General features: G+C 43.7%; 1 protein-coding gene across 1 annotated transcript; it reads right to left on the bottom strand.

Annotated features, from left to right (window-relative positions):
* Positions 1-4888: 4888 nt before the first annotated feature.
* Positions 4889-11625, bottom strand: SRP9 (signal recognition particle 9). The gene is made up of 3 exons (XM_074168156.1): positions 11483-11625; positions 9231-9299; positions 4889-7834 (listed from the first exon to the last, which is right to left on the bottom strand). Exons 1-3 carry the CDS (start codon positions 11552-11554, stop codon positions 7715-7717), a joined length of 261 nt encoding a protein of 86 aa, XP_074024257.1. The 5' UTR covers positions 11555-11625; the 3' UTR covers positions 4889-7714.
* Between the last annotated feature and the right edge of the window lie 13924 nt (positions 11626-25549).

Here is a 25549-nt window from a genome sequence, read left to right as displayed (position 1 = left end):
AGCTACCGTACAGATACTATATTTGACTATTTTAATGAAAAATTTAATTTCTTCTGTCCCCTATTTGTTATAAAAATAACAAGCTCCAATCTCTACTTAGCCAGTAACTTCAGCCTCTATAACTTGTTAAAGATGTAGTTTCATACTTTATCCAGGCTGTCCCATGCTCCAAATCAGGTGTCTTCAGTCATCCAGGAAGGCACCCTGTTACCTCCTTAATGCCTTCCACTTCTCCCTTTCACGAAGCTGACAGGGTAGTTCAAAGTTCCTACTGTGGAGATATCACTCTTACGTATACGACTTCCTGTGGTTGTTAACTCTCTTAAATTGCCAATTCATTAACTAGTTTTTCTCTGTGTTCTGACAGTACTTGGCATACGATGCTTCTGGTTGATGAGCAGGTCTCTTAGGCCCCATGGCTTTTGGGCACCTCAATATAAGGAGATCAAATATTAGTGTGTCCAGAGGAAGGTAACCAAGATGGTTAAAAGGTCTCAAGGGCAAGAGATAAGAAAAGCAGCTGAGGTCACTTGGTTTGTTCAGCTTGGAGAAGGGAAGGCTGAAGGGTGACCGCATCACAGATCACAGCTTACTCACAGGGGACAGCAAAAGGGGACAGCTGATCTCCTCTCCGGTGACCAGCGACAGGACACGAAGAAATAGAATGAAGCTGCCTCAGGGGAAGTTCAGATTGGACATCAGGAAAAGATTCTTCACCAAGAGTGTGCACTGGAACAGGCTCCCCATGGAAGTGGTCCCAGCCCCAAGCCTGTCAGAGTTTAAGGAGAATCTGGATGATGCTTTTAGTCATATGAGTTAGTTTAGATAGTCCTGTGAGGAGGCGGGAGTTGGACTTGATGATCCTTACGAGTCCCTTCCAACTTGAGAAATTCTATGGTTCTAAGTAAGAGAAATGGAAAACATGAGTGACTCCATGGTCTGGCATTCCTTGAAGTTAGTTTTGCTTTAGAGTCTTGAACATGACATAGCATTATCTCCACCTTTAAAGCCGCTGGAGTTCATTAAGCAAACAGAAATTAAGGGAGATGGCCACCATAGAAACTGATGGGACTACTGGTGCAAGGGGAACTGCAGAGAACTCTGACAGAGATTCTTATCAGCACAGAGAAACTGAGAACAACAGATGGGGTTGGAAAACAGTTTTTATGTTACAATATAAGGAATGATTTTTTAAAAGACAGATATTGATTACAAATTATTATGGAGACTTGCTGATATGTAATGATTACAAGTTGTAGACTGGTAGGCAGTCCTCAGCCAGGTAAAACAATGTCAAATAGTACGCAATTTGCAGTACAGGAAAGTAAATTAGTTGCTACAATCCAGGTAGGTCCTTCAACACAGAGTCTGAGCTGAAGGATCTTCTCGTTTGCTAAAGCCTAAGTGCTCTTTTTGATATCGAGAAAAAATGCTTTCTTATCCTATTATTGGATAAGGAAGTTGGTCACACAGTTTGTTATTGATGGTGCTGTGACACCTACATATGTACTCTTTGCAAGTGTGACAAAGCAGAATCTCCCACTACCAGTGTTTTAGAGGCCTTTAGAGAGAGTATCATCTACCATCTTCGGTTCCACGCTTTCTGTTCCGTCCATACGAACTAGAACAATACAGACACAAATTCAGACATAGCTAGGTTTTTTTGTTGTATGGCATCGTACGGCATGTACCTCAGAGAGCATTTAATGCCCCCACATTTAAAAGGTATCTTTCATGGCAATTTAAAGACCGACATTGACTGTCACACGGATGGGTCTGAGGCATTAGTTCATCCTCCTGCCAGCTCCTTAGAGGATCGGATGCCTTTGGGAGGTAACATCTTTAAGCCACACACACAGTTTGCCAGAGCTCATTTGTCAGTGCCCCGAGGCGAGCCTTTCATCTTTTAGCCACATAATGCCAGCAGAACTCTATTATAGATGGCTGCATTTACATGCATGAGCAATCCAGTTAAATATATATATTTTTGCTAGCCAATGTGAGCAGCAAATTCTCATTTGCTCACTACCAGCCAGCAAAGCCGTTCAGTAGGTGTCCGGAAAACTCAACCCCCTCTCCAAGAACCCAGTCTTTGAAATCTTGCTGTAAACATGTGCCTATACTCAGGAAGATTCTGCTCCATATAAGCTGAACAACGCAGATTAGTCCTTTTATGAACAGATACCACTTCTAGACAAAAAACGAACCCAACATGAAAACACAACTTCAAAGGAAATAAAAAAAACCCCAATTTTTCCCAGACCTCTCAGTATGACTGATGCTTTAAGTTCTAACAAAATGACTAAGAATCACCACAAAAAAGGGGATAGAAAAATGTGAGCACAAAATCAAAACTTGCTACAATAACAAAGAAAAATATCCTCAGAGCTGGTCTTGATTTAAATAGAAAACAGTTTCATAAACTCCAACATTACAGTTTAAGAGAGACACTGTACCCTTAATATTAGACTATCAACATTCATGACACCTAGGAACTGTGTGGGGAGTACTCGTGGGTTGAGCACTGGTTCTTGCTAGAAGACAGGGCGTTTTCAACAGCGCTCAGAGATGGCACTGCATTGGGTTTGCCTGGCAAGGTTTTGGTAGCGGGGGGGGGGGAGAGGGGGCTACAGGGGTGCCCTCTGCAAGAAACAGCCAGAAGCTTCCCCCCATGTCCAATAGAGCCAATGCCAGCCAGCTCCAAGACAGCCAGCCTGAGGGAAGGACTCACATCGAAGAGATTCATGGAGGGCTGTCTGCCACGGAAGGGACCCCCCGCTGAAGCAGAGGAAGAGTGTGAGGAGTCCTCCCCCTGAGGAGGAAGGAGCGGCAGAGACAACACGTGATGAACTGACCACAATGCCCATTCCCCATTCTCCCGCACCGCTCAGAGGGAGGAAGCAGAGAAAATTGGGAGTGAAGTTGAGCCTGGAAAGAATGCAGGGGTGGGAGGAAGGTGTTTTATGATTTGGTTTTATTTTCTCATTACCCTACTCTGATTTGATTGGCAAGAAATTAATTTTCCCCGAGTCAAGTCGATTTTCACTGTGATGGTAATTGCCAAGTGATCTCCCTGTCCTTATCTCAACCCACGAGCCCTTCGTTGTATTTTCTCTCTCCTGTCCAGCTGAGGAGGGGGGCTGATAAAACAGCTTTGGTGGGCACCAGACGTTCAGCCAGGGTCGACCCATCACCGTCACTCATGACTTCAGATGTTCCCATTACAGGACTCGGAGAACACACACCTGTAACTAACTTTGGCAAAGTGTAAGAAAATAAGCAGGCACCTTCACCAGAAACAAAGACTCCGTTCAACAATGGGGCCTGTACTTGCACGAGGGCCGTTAACTCTGCCATTGCACCTTGACCATGGTTTTAGTGGCCCAGTTCCCACAGACTTCAGCTTTATGTGGTCCAGGTTCAGCCCACATTCTCCTGAGAGCATTCAGTCTGTTAGAACAGTTACAGGACCTAGGTTTATCTGGACGTCAGTCTAGAGTCTACTTACTGTAAAAGCAGCAAGAGATTAAAGCCATGTTTTTATGTCAACCCCAGCAACAAAAACAATTCAACTCTTGCCTGTATTTAAATACCAGTCCTTGAACTCTCAACGCCTTTGTAAGAGATAACATCTTTATAAACAAACAGTTGTGTTATCTTGAGTCACGCATCTACCAGCTTTTCAGACCAGACACCCCTGTGCCTTGAAAAGCAAATTATTAACTTAAGCAAAAACTAGACGTAGTTCTTCATAGATGTTTACTTTAAAAAAAACACCACACAACAAAACCAGAGTTAGCAGGTACCTTTTTTAAAGGATCTTCACAAGATGACTCCTTAGATATGCTTGACCAAACCAGTTTTGTTTCAGTCAATTAGGTTTAAGTTACACCAGCCCAGAGCATTGTACAAAGAACAACACTGTTTTCAGCTCCACTCCTGCTCCCTGAAGTCCCCCACTAACGCTCACAGATTCTTGAAGGGAACTGGACCTGTGCGAAATCTGCAGCCTAGATGAGAATAAGCTTTACAAAAACCCCACACCTACTTGCTATATATTTATTTTTCCACTTTAGATCTCAAACTTAATTTTAGATGTGGTTACAGTATCATTTCTGTGTTAGAATTTCATGTCCCCCTAAGAAGCCAGGGAGAGAAGCGAAAAGAGCCCAGGGGGACAGCAGGGTGTTAACATCCTTGCTTACGATGAATGAAGTGAGAGGATTTGTTCCAGCTCTCGCAAGAGGACTGACACACCTGCCAGACGACAGCATCCTTTAAAAATCAATCTATGGTAGGTAATAAGTGATCATCTATGGCTTACTGACTGCATCGGGCAGAAACCAGGGTTTCTTCTCATTTATTACAGCAAAACATTGAGTATTACCCGCTTTTATACTGCAGGAAGGAACTTACTGAGATGAAATATGATTATTTTGACAAGTTAAAACATTTTGAAAAGCACCTGCTTGGTTTCAGTTCCATTTCTCATTTTGACAGCCCCAGGCACCAAAGCATCCCATTTTCCAGAATAAATCCGTCCCTTTTAAGAGTGTTAGGTCAGGACTTCAGTGGAAACAAAGGCCTCTTTCATAAGGATCTCTAAAACAGAGACCTGTGACCAAAAGCCTCACTTGTACAGATAATTTCAGGATCTTCCTGTAATCCAGAATCCACTTACAGAAAGGACTACACACGGAGAAGCTCAAGGTTAAAACCCCTGAAGGAAAACAGAAGTGATGTAGTTGCGCGTAAGAGCTCAGACACAAAGTCAGCTGAAGTGCTCTGCTCAACGGCAGAACTGAAATGGAGACACTCCAAGAATCCAAGAAGTGAAAACATCAGAAAACCAGAATAAATTCCATGGGTAAACTAATCCAATCTCCTTGTGCACTAACAAGAACCATACTCTTTATTAAACCATTCTCACAAAACAGAACAATTACTGAAGATAAGTCACATGCGCTGACAAAATTAGCTATAGCAATGGAAAATATCCTTTTATTTTTTTTAATCTGCAATCTTCTGCAAAGAAGGCCGCCTGTCTATAGCTGGACAGGCTGCCCATCTGCTCCACTGCTGCCTGTAATTGGCACCAACTCCCAGCTGGTGATGAGAAGCATTTGCCGACGCGCTGGGCTGCCAAATTCAGTGTTTCTCATGCCACGCATTCAACCACCCCTTTGGTGCAGCAGCCACAGTAAGCCGATTTTTTTTTTTCGTCACATGCCAGGGGATGCATTCAAGTAGTCGGCAATATGATGGACTAACTCATTGGAAGTTTATTTGGGAAGCGCTCGGTGTACATACGCACACACGCAAACTCTCAACAAGAGTAGAAGCACAAAAAAGCAGAGCTTTGGGTTCACAGCTTTCCTGCCACCCCATGAACACAGGATTGAAGCTGCTGAAAATTCCAGGAGAAAGTCAAGAAGCACCCGTCTTTTTCTAAAGAAGTTTCCAAAAGCTTTTGTGGGTTTTTTTTTTTAAGCAGTAGCTTTATCAGTATTCTTGTGTATTATGTCTGCACAGAACTGCCCTGTTTTTATTGTGAGCGTAGGAAGAACAAGCTGAACAACACATGATCTTACAAAAGTAGCATTAATATTTCCATATAGTTTTAGAGAAATAATTTCTGAAGTTAGAAAACTAGAAATCCATTTCCCCATCTCTTTTGCTTGACAACTGCTACTCTAATATACAGGTGGTGCTGTAATTGCCCCCCTCCAAAACCTGCTCAAGTCCATAGCTTAAGCCTTTCAGCCACTTGGTTCACTAAAGTCTTCTCTCTCTCTCCTTTTATCCTTCCTGCCCCTCCAGCCTTTCTGTACCTCAGCTCACAGAAGACCTCTCCATGCCAAACCAATATACGAGATGGCCAAAAATTACACTAAAGTAGCTGCCGCCTTTTCACCTGCCAATTTAACAGCTTAAATCTTTGCTTGCATGACTTAGTTTAGCAACCGTCCATACTGCAGAACAGTGTTTTAGACAAAAATGGTTTAAATACTTAATATACTATACTGTAAATATTAAGATAATGATTTGGAGCATCAAGAAAAATTTTCAGCATTACAGTATCTTATTTAAGATTAACTATGAATAAAGGTTAGCCTTCTCTCTGGATTTATTTGTATTTCAAAAGGCAATACAAAAAGAAAAATGTTCCATGTGTACCGGTCACTCCTGCAGACTAGAATTTGAGTAGCCACTGGGAATTCAGCACTGCAGTATCTTCCAACAACACGCAACATTCTATGCTCAGCTGAAAGGGTGCTCTAATGCAATATTCAAGCCTGGGATTTTTTTTCTGAGCTCTTGGCAAATGTGGGAACTCCACTGCTTCCGAAGAGCTCAATTATTTTTATGTAAGTGACAGCAGGTAGCTATTGAAGTAGATTGTTTTGTTATACATAAATGCCACTACAGACAAGTCTTTGTATGGCTCTGCTTTACTTCTGTGGCTTGGTTTTAACAGAAAACATTAGTGCTGGAAAAGCCTAGCTATACCAATAGCATAATTACATTAAAATACTTATCTGGTTCTAAGTATGCAAGGTCTAGTCAAAGCAAGTATCAATTGCAGCTCTGAAGCAAAAAGCCTTTGCAAAAGACAATTAAGGCTTCCATCACCTTACCAGAGGTAACAACGAGAAACGAGTCTAAGCCACAGGAGCATTGGGCTATTTTTGACAGTGGTATTTAAGTATTTATTAAGCTGGTTTTCATCCATTTATTTAGTTGGCTGACATCCATCTGCCACATGTAACATTTGAAAACGCACAGTTAGCAAGCTGCTAAAATAAGGAATCTGGATAGTGTTTGCTTGCATTTTTTCTATTAACATAATAGGCAACAGCTTCTAGAATTTGTCTTGCTGATACACTTCAACTCTGCCTGGAGCAAGGAGAGGAAAAATTCCCTCCCTGCTAGTATAAAATAGTTCAAGTACTGGAAAAAAGCCACTGGCTATTTTTTAATAACAGTATTTGCATAAGCAGAAAAGAAACTCCCCGTTTCTCACTGATCTGCAGCAATATTCAAGCAAAGTTTTACTTGAAGTTCTAAAATACAGAAGTTTGATTATTTAGCCAGCAGAACAGTTCTACAAACTGCATCCGATAGTGTTGCACAGCTTAATACCGAAAAGATCAATACCAAAAGCTAAAGTCTTGCTAATGACAGTGCTAATACAAATTGGCAATTTTAACATTTCAGTTCAGAAAACATCCGTTCTTCTAAACCCTACTGATGGCTATCACTTACATAAATAGTTCTTCGATCCAGTCATCACGCTACAGTGTTAGTCAGGTTAATAACCCTTCTCATGGGAGAATACACCAGCATAAGGCATGAACACAAAGAAATCTACATGAAATTTTATAGTAACTTGCCAGAAATATGCTTGCAGCCCATCAAATTCAGACTAAAGTACTGTAAATTTAAAATATTTGTCTTCTTACTATACCTAATGCATAAGAATAGTTTCTTGTTTGATTCCCAAAAATAAATATAAGCTTTCAATTGAAAGCATTTATTTCCCTAGTTTTCCAAAGCAGAGTCTTGCGGGGGGGAGGGGGGGGAAATGCTTCACCTTTGTCATCAGTTCACTTCGGTACATAAAAGCATCTCCTCTCCCAGTATTCATTCAAATCCAAGAGATAATTTTCTTCCAGTGAAATATGACCGGAGCACTCATTTTATTTTCAGCACTTCAGTCCGTTTCCATGGCAGCACTGCGGGATTCCTTAGCCACCATGAGTCGCATTAGCTGACTGTGGAATTTCTCGATCTTCTTTACGTCTTGCGCCTGGTCTGTTCTATACAGCAAACACTGGAAGAGAAAGTTGCTTAATATCAGTTTTCACAATTTTATTCTCTTGGTAGTTGCAACAAATTTGTTCTTGGAACACACAAAACAAGGTAAGTACTTAAATGTTCATTTGTGGCGTGTTGTTACCATGAGGCAGCACCAACACACATCTACCCTGGTTTAAAATACACACACATCTGTGTTAATACACTTAAGTTTCTCTGAAAGGCTCATACCTTCCATTTTCAAAGTAGGGAAGCTCATGATTGTTTCTTCTCTCTCAAAAGAGGTTGTAAAACTTGGCTTTTAAAGCTGCCTTTAAAAGACACCTTTGTTTGTGCTGTCTAAAAATAGAAGCAGATTTTAAACCTGAAATTACTTCTCTATTCTCTATATTCTGAAAGCAAGTTTATTTTGCCTTTCACAGTCCTTAAAGTTACACTGCCAGTGACATGAAATCAGTTCCGTGTTTCCCACTGAAGAAGATCCCCTCCCCCAAGCAAAATCTGTTTCTAAGACAGCCCTAAATAAGGAACATAACATCTGATTAAGATCAAAAGGAACTCCTTCATGTGACAAGCCTGTAAATGCAAAAGGAACACGAGTAATACACCACTGATCTATCGCAGAAAGACCGCTTAGGTTTTTTGCAGACTAAGCAATTCCTTACACCTGTACAGCAAGAGTACGACTGCCCAGGCTGAGTTAACAATAGAAAAACCCCAGAATGCTCCATTCTTCAGTGCTGTCAACACAGCAACTTTTTGACAGCATTAAATTCCTATTTTAATTCAGAGACAAACAGTAGAAAACCAGTTTATTTTTCCCTTTGGCTATGTTAGCTCTACAGAGTTAGCAGCAAAGAGAAACTTCCCTTTCCACCTTCAGAAAAAAACCCATAGAAATAGAAAAACAAACCAACCCCTGCCCCCCGACTGGCATAACAGCTTTCCATGGCTGGAAGCAGGTAAGGAGGCCTGTAGCTGAGAACAGTCTAAGTTCATGAATCACCTGACTCCAGCCTTCCCCTACAGAAGATTCCAATTTAATTGTCCTTCTCTTCCCTCTTTTATTAGTGCTCCATACTCAACATCTCACGCACTCTGAGCCCTATTATCCTATCAGACAGAGAGAAGATCCAAGATTTTAGCAGTGCTTGTTTTCATAGAATCCTAAAATAATTATGTTGAGACCCACAAAAACCACCAAAGTGTTAGAACTTTTCCTGGACCGTGCAGAGTCAAACCATGGGTCAGCGTCAGTCACAGACACAGCAACCAGGGAAGGCTGAGCACAAGAAGTTTTTAGGAAACTGTCAGACACTCTCAAGGCAATGGCTAAGAGCTCACAAGCTGACTGGCAGCAAGTCCCTGTGAGGTACAATAAGCCCTGAAAGGGAAACATGTTCCGTACTTACAGCTACATCGTCCGTCACCTTGATACAGAGGTTCCCATCACAGTGTCGATACTTGAGAACAACCCGCACCTGAAATGACAAACATTTTAAGAATTAACATCTACTAACAATTCTCAGAACCTACCTGAAGAAAATCTGCCCAAATTCAGACTACATTTTGTTATAATTCTGTACTGCTTCACATTTTTGCCACCTCTGTGGTGGTCTTCAGCTCTGCTGGCCTCATATCCTACAGCCAGGATGGTTTGGAAGTTGAATCATCACAGTTCCCTGCCTAGCAGACTGAACTGCTATTACAATAGCATCAGGAAGCTTAACATTGCTGTAGTTACAGTGGGTTTGAACGTGCCCCATGACAGTCGCAGGGACCTCAGTAACAAGTAAGATAAACTACAAGAGCCACGTCAATATTAGACAATCCCTCGCCATATATCACACTTCGGGAAAACTAAATGGAAACTTGTGTTTATAGACTTGAAACACTTTAAAAAAGTTCTACATGAAGACTTGAAAGGGATTAACTGATTGGGGTAAGCTCAACATTACTGCTTTTTCTTCTGTGGTACTTAAGCTGTTATCTTAAAAAGTTGTATTTCCAGTCGCTACAGTTAATTCAATAGCTGCACTGAAGCCTCCAGACAAATTTTCAAGTGTTCTGATGTTTTGCAAGGAGAAAGGGACTGTACAAGAATAACACTTTAAAAGTAGCTACAATCAGAAGACTGAAGAGACCTCCTGCAAATGAAAATTACTTTCAAGACTCAGTAAGGATAAAGTTTGAAGTCTGAAAGCAAACATTCAACCTCTCAGTAGAACAGTTAATACTGTTCTGACCTGAGTTTTAACTCGTCCACAGTCCTTCTGGATTCCCAGACCAAAGTTCTCAAAACCACAGTGACAAAAAAACAACTGACTGAGCATTAAATGCTTCCACCTGAATGGGGAGGTGGCCACGGAGACATTTTATCTATTGTTTCCAGCTTCAGCCAGCATCAGTAACTGGAAACAAAGTGTCCTTTTGAGAACATTCTGAACTCACACTATAAACAGGTCTCTGTTTTACACAGTGACCCCTGCTAATGGTGAAAAACCTTCTTGACTACAAAACATATTTTGAAATTCCTGCTCAGAGATGGATCTCACCACAGTTTTATCTATCTTGTTTAAGAAACTGTTGCCTTCAAACAAGAACAGCTGCGGAGCAGTACATTTCTCAACCGAGCAGGCCCAGAAGCACAGAGAGGCTGCCACAGGCAGCGGGCATGGACTTGGTAGCCAACTTGCTCACACAAAAGGCCAGACCACTCACTGCCTGGCCTTACCAGCCCACAAAGAGCGCAGACCCATCTCCTTTAACATCCCACAACTCTTCTTCCTTCAGTTTCCCGACAAGCCCAAATTCCCTGACAGAAGATTCTCAGACTAGTTCTCTGGCAAATAAAAGGAGGGTACTCGTGTTGTGACCCTGGGGCCTATATAAACTCTTTCATAAACAGAAAATGTATTGTCACTGATGGGAAGAGATTGCCTTTGGAGGCCCCTTAAGAAAAGGGGAAGAGCAACTCCCAGCTGCAGTGACATCCCTCCCAAACTCTTTAATTTAATTGGATATTACAGACCATAAGAAAGTAAACCAGAACAATTTATTATCAGTAGACAGGTGGCAATTGCACAGAAAGTGGTCAACCATGCTAGTTAAAGACAGACATCAAATGCAGCTTCTGAAGGTTTCTCTGCATCCTCTATTTTGGGCGAGGAAAACTAGGCCTTTCTTACAGAAGTCTTCTCAGGCATACAAGTCCTAACGTTACCTTTTGTGCCACTTTTCAGCTAAAATACAACCCTGATTCTGAAGACTGAAATAGCTTTTAAGGTTTCCACAAACTACACTCCTGAAAAATTTACCAGAAACAAAACACAGTCATATACAAAGGAGTTAACTCCTAAAGCAGTTACTCTTTAGGAAGCTATTACTTTCCAGTCCGAAGCGACACTGCAGGCAACAACGCAACGTAAGAGCTAACCAATGCTCTATTTTAATTTTTCAGGAAGATTAGTTCAAGTAGTACGGTCTTAGAGGTTGCAAGCTCATAAAATAAACCAATGCTAAAGCAACAGAGCCACCAAGCCGCCCCCGGCGGCGCCCACCGCCTCACCCCAGAGCCGCACCTCCCCGGGGCCTACCGCAGCCGGTCCATCCGGCCGTCCATCCCTCCAGCTCGCGAGGCCTCTCGGCCCGCCCCCCCCCTCACCTTCATGGGGTCTGCGAGGTAGAGCTTCTCGGCGGCACGCGTGAACTCCTCCCAGGCCTGGTAGTGCGGCATGGCGGAGCCAGGCCTGCCCGGTCCTCCGCTCCGCTCCCCTCCGCTCCCACCGCCGGCAGCAAGATGGCGCCGAAGGCGGACTCCCCGTCACCGCAAGCCGGCACCTCCCATTGGCCGGCGGGAAACCGTTGGCCAATCGCGAAGAAGATGACTCGGAGATCCCAACCACGCTGGTGGCGCCGTTGCCACAGCGACCCCGCCCGGCGCGGCGGGATGCCGGCAGGCAGGGCCCCGCCCACGGCGGAGGGGAGGGCTCCCATTGGTGGCCGCGCCGCCGCATCGGAGCGGCGCGGGCTGGCCGGCGCCGGGCGGGTGTCGCGGGTTCGAGCCCCGCCACCAGCGGAGGGGGGGGCAGGTGGCCGGCCCGCCTGCGGCTGGGCGCTCCGCGGGGGCGGCAGCAGCGGCGCTCCGCCAGGCCAGGTGCGGGCCGTCTCCGCCTCAGTGTCCCGATCTGAGGCCCACGGAGGGGGTTTGAGGGTGCGGGTGGGCCAGGGTGGGGGCGAGGGGCCCGTCCTGGCCTTGCCTGGCCAGGCCAGGAGGGCCCGGGGAGAAGTGAGGCCTGGGCCCTGGGCCAGGCCCGGCCAGGCGGGCGAGTAAGTGGCGAGTGTGGTGTTAGCTCGGCTGGCTTTTACAGCTGAATCTAGTCCAGGTTTTCCCTGGCTGGAAGGTCCTTTGTTAAGCTGGAGGGTGGCTCCGTGCTGAACAAAAGGGATGTTCAGGAGCAGCTGGTTGGCTTCGCTGGGCCTGGCCGCCCTGGGCCTGGCGCTGGCAGTGAAGCTGCTGGTTGCAGGAAGAGAGTGAAAGTTAGGAAATTATAAAGATCTTGGGGAACCCTGCATCTCAAATACATCTATCTATCTATCTATCTATCTATCTATCTATCTATCTATCTCTCTATCTATCTATGTGTGTGTGAAGCATTTGCATAAAACTGACTAGAATTCATTTCAAAAGAGAAATGAGAGAGGAAAAAAATAATCCACAATTTCTCCAGTTACATTTAAAAATCCCATTTCCTGTAGTGACCTGTGATTTTTGTTCCTTAATTGCACAAAGCGTGTAGCCATCCACAGTGCTAAACTCTGACTGTGCCACACGGCTTGTGTAACTGCTGTGATTACAATAAATACATAAAAATTGCAGTCCTCCGTTCTCTGTTTCGTGGGGACGCGCTGAAAAGCCAGAAGCTCCTGGTAATGACTCACGACTTTAAGCTCGTTTTACTGAACTGAGCAAACCTCAACATTGTGGCCAAACAAATAAACTGGAAAGTTTAGGGCAGATCTGCATGTAAGGGGACAAATTATGGAGGCTCTTCCAGTCTCCACTAGAAACATGGGGAAATAACTAGCTCTAGGGTTTTTTTGACCACAAAAGGCACAATAGGTGCAAGGGAGAATGAAGAAACACGGCATAGAAATAAACGGGTGGATGGGAGGTAAGGGGAGAAAAACTAGAATGAGTTTCCCTGAGTCAGTAAAGCAGAAAATAATTGCTACTGTGGGGATCAACTCTGAGAGAGTCTGAAGTGATTAGTCTGCCAAACTTTAATAAATTGCAACTTGTGGGTGTTATGTGGTCTAAACAATTCTGTTAAAGGGCTTTGCACCAATGAGTGGAGGGTATGAATAGTGGAAAGACTGAAGATATTTTTTACTTTTTCTTTCCAGAACTGCTCACAGAGTTTAGATGCTGCCGTGTCTGAGAATCCAGCTTCAGAAATGTAAGAGTTGTCTTTCAGAGAGGCTGATAATCAACAGCTCTGATTAAAGGTGATAGATGTTTTGACAGAGCACTTACCCCAAACACAGAACCTAACCTGGAGGGAGGGCTTCTCAGGTTTTGGGTAGCTGTTTGTAACTGCAGAGTAGGGATTGCTTTTGGTAGCGTTTTACAGGCACACAGGGGATGTAAATACATGAAAAGGTGTGGGGAGCGCAGACCCTGTAACACGCATGACATTTCACAGAACCATTGCTCACCAAATTTGGATTCAGGTTTTCAAGTGGGACACAGGTATTTTCTTTCTGAAGGAGTCCCAGTTTTGGGCTGTCCAGTCAGAAGCACCTTAGGGTTGCTTTTCAGAGGATTTTAATTTTGACTCAAATGTTCAGGATCTTTTATGTGTTTTTTGACACAAGAGCTGTCTTAGGAGCTTGTCAGTGGCTAGTCAGCCCTGTAATTCACAGTTTCTGCAGTTGAGCTAATGCGACACAGCAAGATTAGAAAACAAACCCATTGTGGGATTTCTTTTTCCTTAACCCAGATGATTTCTGTGATCCAGTTTAGGAAGCAGCTTCTGAAAATATTATATATGCACAACTGTGGAGGTGACAAACTGCAGCAGCCAGGGCAAAGAACAGAGAGAGGGATTTCATAATTGGCCTTACCTCTGAAGAAAATGTGTTATGTCACCATGACAGCTCCATATAGCCTGATGCATAGTTCTGCAGAACCTGTTCCTGGCTGCAGATCTTGAGGATTTCACCTTCCCTGCTATGACCACTACTTATGGCCCCATGGTTGTGCTGCCACAGCTGTTTGTAAACCTGTGCTGGATTAAAAGCAGCACCGTTTTTAGTAACACATTTTTTTCAAACAGGATCCATTCGTTTTTCCAGTTTACTGTGCGGCCTTAGGTACTGTTGTGCTGACACAGCTGTTGAAAATGTACCTTTTTTTTTGGTGGCAAGACAGGATATGGGAATTCCTACTGTTTTTGCTGGCTTGCCACCAAAAATGGGGGCCTGTATGTAAAACCACCTCCCCCCAACTCCCCTGAAAGCAAGGCCAGTTGCTGAAATCTTGGCAATTAAAAAGAGAAGCTATTTCTGAGCCTCAGGGAATGTCTGATACCTATAGTTAGTGTGCTGCTTCGTTCTGTTGTTCTCCTCTTGCTCGGAGAACAGAACATTTTCTTGACATGTTTGAAAAGTAACTTAGACCACTGCAGTTATTCAGCTGTAAGTTGTATTTGATGTACGTCCAAAACTATATTTTTCAAGTGAGTTTCCAGTGAATGCAGTAATAGTAGAAATCTTTCAATGGGCTTTTTGTTTAGTGAAATAAAATGAGCAGTTGTTTATCACTGTGTGGAGCGTTTGGTATGCAGCCAATAATAATTTAGTAGTTGGTAAGAATTCTGCTAAAACATACATACTTATCTTGCTTTCTTCCATGCAAGAAATCATTCCAGTGGTCTTAACGGCCATTCCATCACTCATAAGTGAAATCTGGAATGCTATAAAACCTCATTTACCCTTTCCTCAATCTCTCCTTGTATATCCTTGCTATATCCCCTAGACCCCCTTAGATAATGTCTTTTTTCGCTTGGATTTAAGGCTGTAAAAAGCTATGAAGCAATAGTGTAAGTACTTGTGTGATGAAGACTTTTTTTGTGCGGTTTTTCCTCAGGCTTTTCCCCCTCATCCAACCTGTATGTACATGATTAATGATCTCTCTTTGATCAAGCTTCTACATGCATCGCCACTGCAAGTTCTGCTTTGTATAGTTGTGTTCAGGCATCTGGATTCCACATGTTCATTTCTTTAGTTTTTTATCTAGTGTCTCCCTTTGCATAAACGACAAACTGAATGAGAACAGTACAAAAAGTCCTTGCATTCTATCTTAAAATATCATCCACGGAGATCTTGGCTTCTTGCAACTCCTGCAAAGCTCATGGAAGTTGCAGCTGCTCAGCATCACTCAGGGTTAGATATTTGGTTTCCTGTTCTTCACATTAATGCTTTTATTCAATCTAAAGCAGGTGCCATATTCTTATTTGCAAATGTATTTTTCTTTCATGGATAAGGAATTCAGATAAGAGTATTGAATTCATTAAAATTGTTATCTGTCACCATGACATACTACTGGTGGGTAAAACAAGCTGGTCTTCCCAGCTAAAAGAAGCTTTGGGTAGAACATTGTGCATTATCATGCTAAGTTATGGATTTTATGGGGAACAATAGGACAAACTCTGATCTCAGTTATGCTGTTGTAAATCCAGAGTCATTCCATTTATTTCAGTGGATTCTTTTTTTTGGTATCTGTAACAGTTTAATTAAGAGCAGGCTTTGGTGCTGAGATGATAATCCTGTTCTTGGACCAGGAGCAACATAAAGTCAGTGCGGTTACACAGGTCTAAGAGAGTGCTAATGAGGAGTTAGTTACAAGGCAGTTATTACTGCCAGGAATGCTTAATGCTTAATGAGGGAGATACAGTCACTTCTTTCAAAATACCTTCAACCCAGCCCTCAGTGAAGAGAAGAAGGCATGGGCACGGTGATGATACATTCCATTCTTGTGTGTGTATGGTCTAAACCAGCTTGTGATTTGTACAGATGCAAACTTCAATCACATGGGGTTACATTTTTCTTTCAAAGGGTATTTGGGCACATGAGGATGCAGCTAGATCTTGAGTACAGTAGGATTTAAGGTCTCTGACATCTCACTGCCTTCTTGGTCTCAGGACCCATGAGAACCGAGTCTGCAGTCAGAAGCAGTTCCTGCTCCTGGATGGGTTATAACTTGCCAAACCAAGCCACAGGTTTTCACTCCATAGCTCATGAAGGAGCACAAAACAGGCTGCTCCTTGCTGTGAGCTTTATGTTTTAAACAGCTTGGCTAATGATTTTGCCAGGTTGAGCCATACGTAGTTGATTACATCAGTGCTAATTTTCTATTTCTTTTGCACACAAGCATCTTACCGAGTGACTCGGACTCATACTGTCCTAAAAGGGTAATTAAATATTGGTGTGACTTGGTTGTTAAAATACAGTTCATGACTGTATTTTATTACTAATTAAGGCTGCATGTGGACAGCAGGATTCTGGGGACCTGTCCTGGTGACCTGTCCCAGCCAAGTCACAACTTGAAGTCAGGATGAGACCTGGGTGCCTGTCACTGTCCCCATTCCTTCTCGCCAGCGCCCTTGCTCCTGTGAAAGGAAATACTCTCCAAACACATCCCTGGTCAGGGCCACCGGGGAGCCTGTGGCCGTGGGCTCACCGTGATGCATGCTTGCTATATGTTTCAGCCGTAAAACCTTCCCCCAGGCAGCGTTGTTCCCTAGTTTGCTTTAACCATTAGAAAAAAACCCTTATCATTTAATACGGTCTCATCTGATCTTACTTTATGTTCAGGGGTTTATATATGCGCATGTCAGTAGCCATTCCACTAGCCAGAGAGCTGTCCCTACCTATGGCCGTGTTGCCAGCCTGGCCTTAATAGAAACTGTCCTTTCATTTTTTAATGGTGTTCTGACAGTGTTCTTCTTAAGCTGCTTGCTTTTGATAGCTGGAAAGATGCATCCCTTCCCATTAAGTGGTCAGTTTAGCCCCTTCAGCACAATAACGTACTCAAATTAATGTGCTGTCATGCAAGAGACATATGTTAGAGAGCAGAACTCGGTGCTGTCACAGTGTTGACTGCTGAGATTTGAGAATGAAATAGCAGCCCTTGTGATGGCCTTCAGGGAAAAGAAGACCACATCTGGTAGCCAGCTCAGGAACCGGCATTTGAAGTGCTCTGGGAGCAGACAGCCAGACACTCTTAGCATTAACTGCTGATAGATTTTGTATCACCATGACGTGGAGTTTCTGAGCATGCTTAAGACGGGGTTAGATCATCTGCTGGCACACACTGGAAGCACATTGATTTCTTACATTAAACTTTAAATAGAAGAGCTTTTTATTTGATGGGCATGACCTAAGGCTGGTTTACCTGTGCTATTCGTGCTGCCATGGCTGACATAAATGCAGAGTAAAAGCCACCAGAATGGGCAAGTGAGATTAGATGCTTATGGTGATACCTTCCCAGGTCCTCTGGAGCAGAGTAACCGCATCTGCGACAGAAGGGCTTTGGGTACTTGTAACTAAGTTGACTTCTAATTCTAAACTACGTGTCTCAGCCCAGATTGGATGGAAATTTACCTCCTCAGTTCAGCCTCCAGAAAGGAAGACACGAGCAGTTCCTAGTCTGCTGCAATGCTAAAGCTTGAACCTTCCTGGCAGGTGAACCTTGCCAACTTCTTGCTCAAATAAGAGAGAAATGTGCTTCCCCCCCAACCCCTGCTCCCAGTGGTGCTGTGAGAGCAGCAACGTGCAGCTGGTGGGAAACAGTAACTTCTGCTGTTTGCAAAGTAACTTCATAGAATCATAGAATCATGGAATGGTTTGAGTTGGAAGGGACCTTAAAGATCATCCAATTCCACCCCCCTACCCTGGGCAGGGACACCTCCCACCAAACCAGGTTGCTCAAAGCCCCATCCAGCCTGGCCTTGAACATCTCCAGGGATGGGGCATCCACAGCTTCTCTGGGCAACCTGTTCCAGTGTCTCACCACCCTCACAGGAAAGAATTTCTTCCTGAGATCTCATCTAAATCTCCCCTCTTTCATTCTAAAATGATTGCCCCTCATCCTATCACTCCAGTCCCTGATAACGAGTCCCTCCCCAACTCTCCTGTAGCCCCCAATTAATGCCCTCTCATGATGTGTTTGCAGAGATGCTTGTGTGAGTGCCCCTTAACCCACTTCAATCAAACCAGGTTAGCAAAAAACCTCCCGCTTAATCCATTTAAGCTTAAGTCTGGCTCAGGTTGGCCAAAGTAGGTTACGGGGTGTCCACACAAGCTGCTCCACAGGCAGATCCGAAGAGGTGACGATTTCCACAAGAAGAAGCAGGAGGGGCTGGGCAGAGGGGGAGAGGATCTGAATCAGCAAACTTCTCCCATCCCCTCCTCAGCAGGCAGAGGAGGACACCGGCTGCTGCAGACACACACACACCGGCCTTGGGCAGGCAGAACATGGGAAACCACAGTGGTGCAGCTGTTTTCCTGTAGTTACAACAGTAGAAAAACTTTGTGCAGAGCAGCTGTCGGGCCGAGAAGGCCCAAATTATGGTCAAATCAGTGTCAAAGTGGATTCTTGGCATTTGCGTGGCCAATTCCTGAAACAACTGCAAGCGCATACGTTCCTTTGATGTCTACAGTACAGCAGCTTTATATAAAAGATGCCTGATGTAGAGCTTGGGTGGCTATGGGGCTCACAGGCCCACGTAACGCAGACGTAAGAGCTGGGATCTGTGCTGGGAAGGGCTTCCTTACTCCCTTACCATACTTGTCACTGGGGTTGCAAAGAATTTACCCAGCCCTTTGGTCGGCTTGAGTCTGCAGGGAAATTTTGACCTCAAATCTGTAAGCTCAGCGTTTTCATAAGATTCGGAGTACATTAAAAATATGAAAGGAGGTGTGGGTAGTGTGTAGGAGTGGGGGCAGGGGGAATATCTATATACATTACATGCCAGGGCTGTGACTGTATGTTAAAGGAATACCTACTAACAAGATTTGAAATGTGTCCTAACAATTGCATTCTTGCTGAGGTGGTTTTCTCTCTCCATTAGCAACTTTTACCGATCTCATTATTTATTTTTTTTTAATGCATATGAAGTAAGTCAAAGGTTGAAGTGATCTTGGCAACTCGGGAATAAATGACAAAGTTCTGCCTTCTTTCAGATGAGGGAGAAGTTTTGAGGTCACACAGATAGCAGAAACACATACGCAAGGGATGGGAACGAAGGAGGAAATATTCACCTCTCATCGTTTTGGAGCCTGGAAAAAGATGAGGAGCCCTCAGGCGATTCCCAGCCTGATGCTCTGACCCTCCTTCCATGTCTCCCTGCCTCTTGCCTGCTCCTGGCTGGAGTGAGAGGAACTGGGAACTGTGGATGCTTGTTTTCTGAGGAATCTCTGTACCAGATTTCTGTTTATAAGGATTCAGCCAATCTGTGTCCCCCTTACGCAGCACAAAGAGATGAGGCAGGGCAGTGGCTGCTCATACATATTTCAGATCCCTTTTTTTTTTTCCTTAGGATTGGTTGTTTTCACTTTTATTTTAAAGCAGTTAGGGTAAATCTGGCTGCCCTAAAGCTAGCTCCTCTTCTATATAGTTTACTCTTGTTGATTTAAAAACAAGAATCATGAGAAAGATTTGCCAGTGTAGCATTTGCTATGAAAAATTTACATGCAGCTGCTTTGAACTAAATTCCCAGCAGAAGTGAAAGGATTTTGAAGCTTCCAGATCTGAGCAGACTACTGGGTTTTTTTTGCAGACAGAAATCTGCATGATGTATACTTCTCCAGAGGTCCTTCCCAGCCAGCTAGGACTGCACTATCCTTCTCCAATCCCACTGAGACATATTATCAGCTTTTGGGAGGGGATCCTTCTGGACCTAGAAAGTTAATTAGCTTTGCTTGTGAATGTCTGCCACTGAAGTGACTGATTGCTTTTTGGAGGGAAGGAACGAATCTTGTCTCTAGAGTTGAAAACAGCAAGAACATGCAAATTTTTTTAAATCTTGATGGTTATTTCTCTTCTGTGGGGCAACGCTCTTCTCCATACGTGGGGCAAATTTTCCAGTAGTTCTCTTTCAGTTTCTGGAGTTGTAGCTTGAATCATAAATCTGTAGATAAAATCTTATAGATCGAGAATACGATCAGGAGTGATTGAAGGCTGTTTGCTAACCAGATGCTGGTAATTTAGAGTAAGATAGTCTTACCCTGCCTGACTCCAGTTTCACAGAAGGTGAGAATCCGTTGACACTGATAGTTTTTTTGGGTGGTGAAACCATGATCTAATCCAGGGCCAGAGCAGTAAACAAGTGGTTTGCTGTTTAGACATGCAAGGTAACTAACGCAATTAAGGTAATGCAGGCCGCTTACAGGTGAGGTGAAGATGTCTCCTGTGTTGACACAGGAACCTCCTCATTTCTTGGTGGCGATGTCAACTTCAGCCTGTGGATGCTTTTCTCCTTAGGAGCAGGATCAATTTGATGCCCCATAAATCTTATTAGGTATTCTGTTCGTTCCTCAGAGAAGTATCATGAGGGTTAATTATTTCTCTGCTCTGACTCAGACAGTGATTTTGTGCCAGAGGATTCTGGCAGTGAGTATAATCCTAGTGATACCCTCAGTGAGGAAACCATTGTTAACCATGTTGATGAGGAAGCGCTAATGGAAGCTGTACCACAGCCTGATATAGAAATTGAGAGACCTAAGGCAAACAAAGGGAAGAGGCTGGAAACCTTGTTTGCTGCCTTCTGCAGCAAATCTTACAAAAAATAACTCTTTGTCTTCTTTCCTCCCCCCCCCCCCCCATCCAAATGCAGGCTGCAGAATGGCTCTCCTGAGGCTGAGCTGTGCTAGAGGGAGGGAGGAGATGTGCTGCTGAAGTGCTGGTGCCAGTGCCGATCGTCATTCCCCTGGGAAGACACGCAGCAAGGAGCACGTTTCAAATAGGGTAAGTGTCTCTTCAGCAAAACCAGGCTGCCAGATGGGGGCTGAGGTCCTCGCTTTGCCCAGGCTCCAGCAAGGCATCGCTCCAGAGCCAGTCGGCACCATGAATTATAAATACATTGGCTGTGTTACTCTATTTAGGACCGGTGCTCTGGAGATAGATGTTGCATGAATAAAACATATTTTCCATACTGTTTTTCTCTATCAGTATTTTTATAAGCTCAGGATGGGAGCTCAGTGATACCTGCCTGCTGTGTAACTGTGCTGTGAGGGGCGACAGGGCTCTATGTGCCAGCAGACAGAGCTGAGCGTAACTCAGCCCTTAAAAAGTTTCCCTCGTCCCAAAGAGATTATTTTCCTCTCCTAGTCTCATGTGGTTTCCAAGGCCCAGTTTAAACACATACAATGACATAGGATAGATAGCTATTTTCCATACATGGCATTGGTCGTTGGGCAGGAAGCATTCATTCCTTTAAGACAGTACTGAAAGGGATTCTGTTCTGCGCTCCAAAAGAGAATCAGGCAGGATTATCTTGGGTCACATCCTTCTTCTGTTAGTCAAATGGTGAAACCAGACATCTGAGTTGTTTCAGTCTGTGACCTTACCCTGTGCTTCCTGACAGATCTCGCAGCTTTTCAGTTGTCCCTAGTTTATATGCAGGATTCTTTAGTCCCCCTGGCAATCTGCATTCTTTCTCTAGCTTTCTCCTGGTATCTCAGGCCCTTGGGAGATCGCAGCCTCGCCTTGGTTTCTATGTGGCTGCATAGATAACTGCTCCAGTAATTCACTGCCTTCCTCTGGATCCCTCCACTGAACAGGCTTGAAGGTATTCATGGCCTTCTCCAATGTTTCTTGACGCTGCTCAACCTATGCGGTGTTCTTTCAACTTGCATTCTTCCTGGATGCCTCCAGAAGCCAGAACAGCAGGCTCCAACTTTTCCTGACACCGTGGCCCTTTATAGCAACCAGCAGTTTACACATTTGTCATTCAGCTCACAATCTGCTTCACTGCTTCTGGCATCTCATGATTGCTCTCTCATTCCCTAGCATGCTGTAGCCTTCTTCAGCCTCAGCAGCTGCTCCAAGAAGGTTCCTAAGGCTGCGGAGTTTTTTTGTGAAAACATTTTTCATATTCCCCCTCATGCTTTGTAGCAATGCCTTTCTTTTCTATTTTGTGATAATATCTGGCTTTCTGTGGCATATTTCTAGTTGCTTCTTCATTTACTTTTTATCGGTCCCTGACCTCCAGCAGCATGTGTTATTCTCCATAATCTGGACACTCTGTGACTTTATTATTTCAAACATCATTGCAGCTCTACCTAGCAGCTGTAGCCCTTCTTGATGCGATCGCATTCAGTAACATTCCCTTGTGTTAGCTGCCTGTCTTTTGTGTCCCCAGAAATTCTTGGCCTTCTCTGGTTTTCATTGTCATCCTGAGGCTTTCTCAGACAGCTCTGTCAGGATGATGTCTCCTCAAGTTTTCTGTATCACCCTGGGACCTTTTTTGACACACATATCTTATTCAGCTTCCCTTATGTCCCACAGCACCACACAGGCTTTTCCTACATCCTCAGCAACTTTCATGGTACTCTGATGTCCCCTGGCTGTTATCTGGCTCTCTTTGATCTCTCCCAGCTGAATCGCAGCACTCTCTTAATAACCCTCTCTATATCCTCTATGATCTTCACAGACACCTCTGGCTTGCTAATGGTTATTTCCACAGTCTTTTTAAAGTTTGACTGGAAAGATTTTCGCTCATCTACAAACGTTCACAATCATGCAGCCAGAAGGGGCTTCCTGGTAAAGCAGCAGTTCAATCATTCACTTTGTTTCTCTGACAACATTTTAAAAAAGAAAATAGGTAGCTGTCTTGATGTATTTTGAGAACAGGATGTTGTTACAGCATTTGCAGAAATGTCTGTGAGCAGTCTGAGGCTCTTTTACCAAGTGACGAAAGTAAGGTAAGGATTGTACCATGGTGAGCTTGCCCCACGTGCAAAGACGCTGCAGAGAATAATACTGGCAACCAACGCTGTCAAAAATGTGATCCGTAATAGCAGTGCCTTTGCTTCTCTTTAGTAAGATGCATAACACTGTGCAATGCAAATTCACCTAGTAATATGTGTAAAGTACTTGAAATATTTGGGTGATGGGTACTGTGGAAGTTTAGACTGTTGCTATTCTTACATTAGACACCTTTAACCATAATAATTATGAAAATCCTGAGTTGGATCTGATAAAGCAATTTTTACTTGCCTGCTGGCTGGCCTCCAAACCTGTTTGAAGTTTGAAGTTTCCACACAGAGAAAAGAAACATGCTAAAGATTATGAAGCTGTAGAATTGGCTTCATTGTATCACCTCTTATGAAAATATGCAAGCATGAAATAATACAAGTTACATTTCTTATAAGCTATTTATGCCGTAGCATCATCATCATCATCACACTCATCTCTGCTGGTATAATGTAAGCCAACTGCATCCATTCTACATGGATATCATAAAAATTTTCTTCATAGAAATTCCAACTCTCAGGCATGTTTGTACACTTTGACTCTCTCCTTGTCCCCGGTGCTTTGTTGCAGTAAGAATCCTAAAATAAGTTGGTTCCTGTCGTTTGTCTTGTGCAAACATGCGCACCCGTTCCTGGTTTCCACTTACATAGATTACAAAAAAATCCACGTGATAAAAACCATACAGCAGCACGTTACGGTTTTATTTAGTTCCTTAGTCAACTGTGCTTTTAGTTATACCCATGTTTAACTGTGCAAGGGCTACATGCTTCTGTGCTTGCTTTATTTCCTTTGCTGCTGAAGTTCTAAAGCAGTCAACAGCACTTTAAATACGGATTTATTACTGCTAACGTACCACTGAACTGCAGGGGAGGGAGGATAAAAATGTTACCGAGTACAGTGGGGTCGATTTCTTTTTTGCCTGAAAGGGCTGTTTAGCAGAAGGGGAAGAAGCTGAACCTGGTGCCAGCTATTTTTGCACCGGCCAAGTCCTGTCATCAAACCTGCGCGGGGGCTGCGCTAACTTGACTCTCCAGCAGGGCAAGGTTAACTCAAGCTTCCAGATGTACATTTCCACACACCCCTGGTCCTTCCTTTCCTCTCTCTTTGCTTTTTTCCCCGGAGTCCCTTCTGGGACAAGTGCAGAAACCATCTCAGCCAGGTGGACATCATCAGGTGAAGTCTGTGAGGGTTGTGACTGCTCTGGAGAACCTAATTCAGCAAGTGATCCAACTTCAGTCATGGCCTAACTGGGTATAAATTATTTTTTTTAACATGAAAGCCGAGCTGGACCTGGCAGCTTTTAAAACCTGAAGATTTGAGGGGAAAAAAAAAACCAAAAAATATTGAATATAGTCTGTATTACTTTTGCATCAGGTAGATGTTTCTTTTATTGTTTTTCCTTAGTAGGAGTTTCTCTGGCCTGATGGATTCCCCTGTGGGTGCACAGCAGGCACCACCGCCTTCTTTCCAGATATTACAGGCCGTCATCATTGGGGCTGGAGAATAACCATAGAATATTTTAGGCTCAAATGGACCTCCGGAGGTAATTTGGTCCAACCTCTGTTCCAAGCAGGGCCAAGTGGATGAGACTGGTCCCTGATAATCCTCCTCTGATAGATGATCTATGGCAAAAGCAAAGCCTTCAATTTTAGATTAGAAAAGCATTTCTTAAACTTTTTGTGAGCGTAGAACTCTGCTGAATCATTTGCCTTCCTGAAATTTTCCTGGGTGCAGCACTTCTGCCCAGAGTGGGGAACAGCTACCTTCTGCTGACTGATAGCAACAGCTCAAATTCCTCCAAGGTGAGGGAGTGAGAATTGATTATCATTTACTCGTTTGAAGTGTGAAGAACCATTTCTTTGCCTGGGAAGAGCTGCACTGCAGTGAGCTGTTAGATGAGCTTGCGTAAATACTTGCAGCCAGTTCTCATGCCCATATCCTGTGGGAAATGAGCAGCATCTAGTAAGTGGATTAATTGCTGTTCTCTATCTTGGTTTTTACTATATATATTTTTTTTTTCTTTCTGTAATTTACCTGAATTTATGGTTCATACTTCTTAGTTCAGGAGGAAAATATTTTTTCTCTCTCTTAAATGTTTCAGAGTCCTTGTGATTCTGTTTGAATTACAAATTGTGATTTTGACGATGTTTGAATCCTTTTTCCTTGGAAAGGATACTCTGAGCCTTGGCCTAGCACCAGTTAAGTACCAGAATCAGAAAACTGCTGGTTAACGAGCAGATTGAACATGAGCATTGCAAAATTAAGTTTTCTATCGCTTTTGCTTCGTAGTTTGCTGCACGGTTGATATAGCGGCATTACCTCTAGTGATGCTCATCCTCTCTTTAGCCTCTGTATTGATATTTCTCCCAATAAGTGAGAAATCTATTTTTGTGAGCATCTTGTGACAACCGGCTCAAGCGACATAAGCCACTGAGCAGCTATTGAACAAATCTAGGCTAAATTCAGAATAGTAAATTAGGGGGAGAAGTCTCCGCAGTCAAATAGCAACAACAGATTAATCTGGGCCAAATTTTTGTCCTTCAGCTTCTGCTTTGTGTGACAACTGTCCACTTAAAATAGCAAGAAAGGAAGCTGTGATGGGACTTTGAGTCCCCCCGCGGAAGGTATTGGTTCACTCCTAATGCATAATGCACGGCCTCTCCAAAATACGCATCCCATCAGTTCTTAGAA

Source organism: Numenius arquata, chromosome 2, assembly GCF_964106895.1.
Source record: "Numenius arquata chromosome 2, bNumArq3.hap1.1, whole genome shotgun sequence".
Taxonomy (NCBI): Eukaryota; Metazoa; Chordata; class Aves; order Charadriiformes; family Scolopacidae; genus Numenius; species Numenius arquata.
The sequence above is the reverse complement of the archived record's forward strand: the minus strand, read 5'-3'. Positions and strand labels throughout refer to the sequence as shown.